Below are 248 nucleotides of genomic sequence, written 5' to 3'. Positions count from 1 at the left end.
TAATAATAATAATAATAATAACAACAGAAATGCTAAATTAATTTGACCAAACATCCCAAGGCAGTACTTTACAGGGCACTGTTACCAAACTTCAAAACATCCATTACGGTGGTCCATTACTGTAGTTAATAAGCTTGACATACTAAAAAGTTACTCTAGCAAACTACTACTATTCTCTAGCAAACAAATCTCTGTTTTAAAACTGTATACTTACAGGCATCATTAAAGATCATGGGGTTTGGCCATAT

The 248-nt window shown here is 32.3% G+C and overlaps 1 protein-coding gene across 1 annotated transcript in view; it reads right to left on the bottom strand.

Moving 5' to 3' along the window:
- Nucleotides 1-248, bottom strand: part of LOC107603128 (uncharacterized) — a 4,998-nt gene that overhangs the window by 3,487 nt on the left and 1,263 nt on the right. Inside the window, exon 7 of the mRNA XM_016295841.1 lies at nt 68-78. Coding sequence (XP_016151327.1) covers nt 68-78 — 11 coding nt within the window. The remainder of the gene's footprint in view (nt 1-67; nt 79-248) is intronic.

The sequence above is a fragment of the Sinocyclocheilus grahami genome, unplaced genomic scaffold (genome assembly GCF_001515645.1).
Source record: "Sinocyclocheilus grahami isolate Dianchi unplaced genomic scaffold, SAMN03320097.WGS_v1.1 scaffold341.1, whole genome shotgun sequence".
NCBI classification, from domain to species: domain Eukaryota; kingdom Metazoa; phylum Chordata; class Actinopteri; order Cypriniformes; family Cyprinidae; genus Sinocyclocheilus; species Sinocyclocheilus grahami.
Note: the sequence above shows the minus strand (reverse complement) of the source record. Positions and strands in the feature narration are given on the sequence as shown.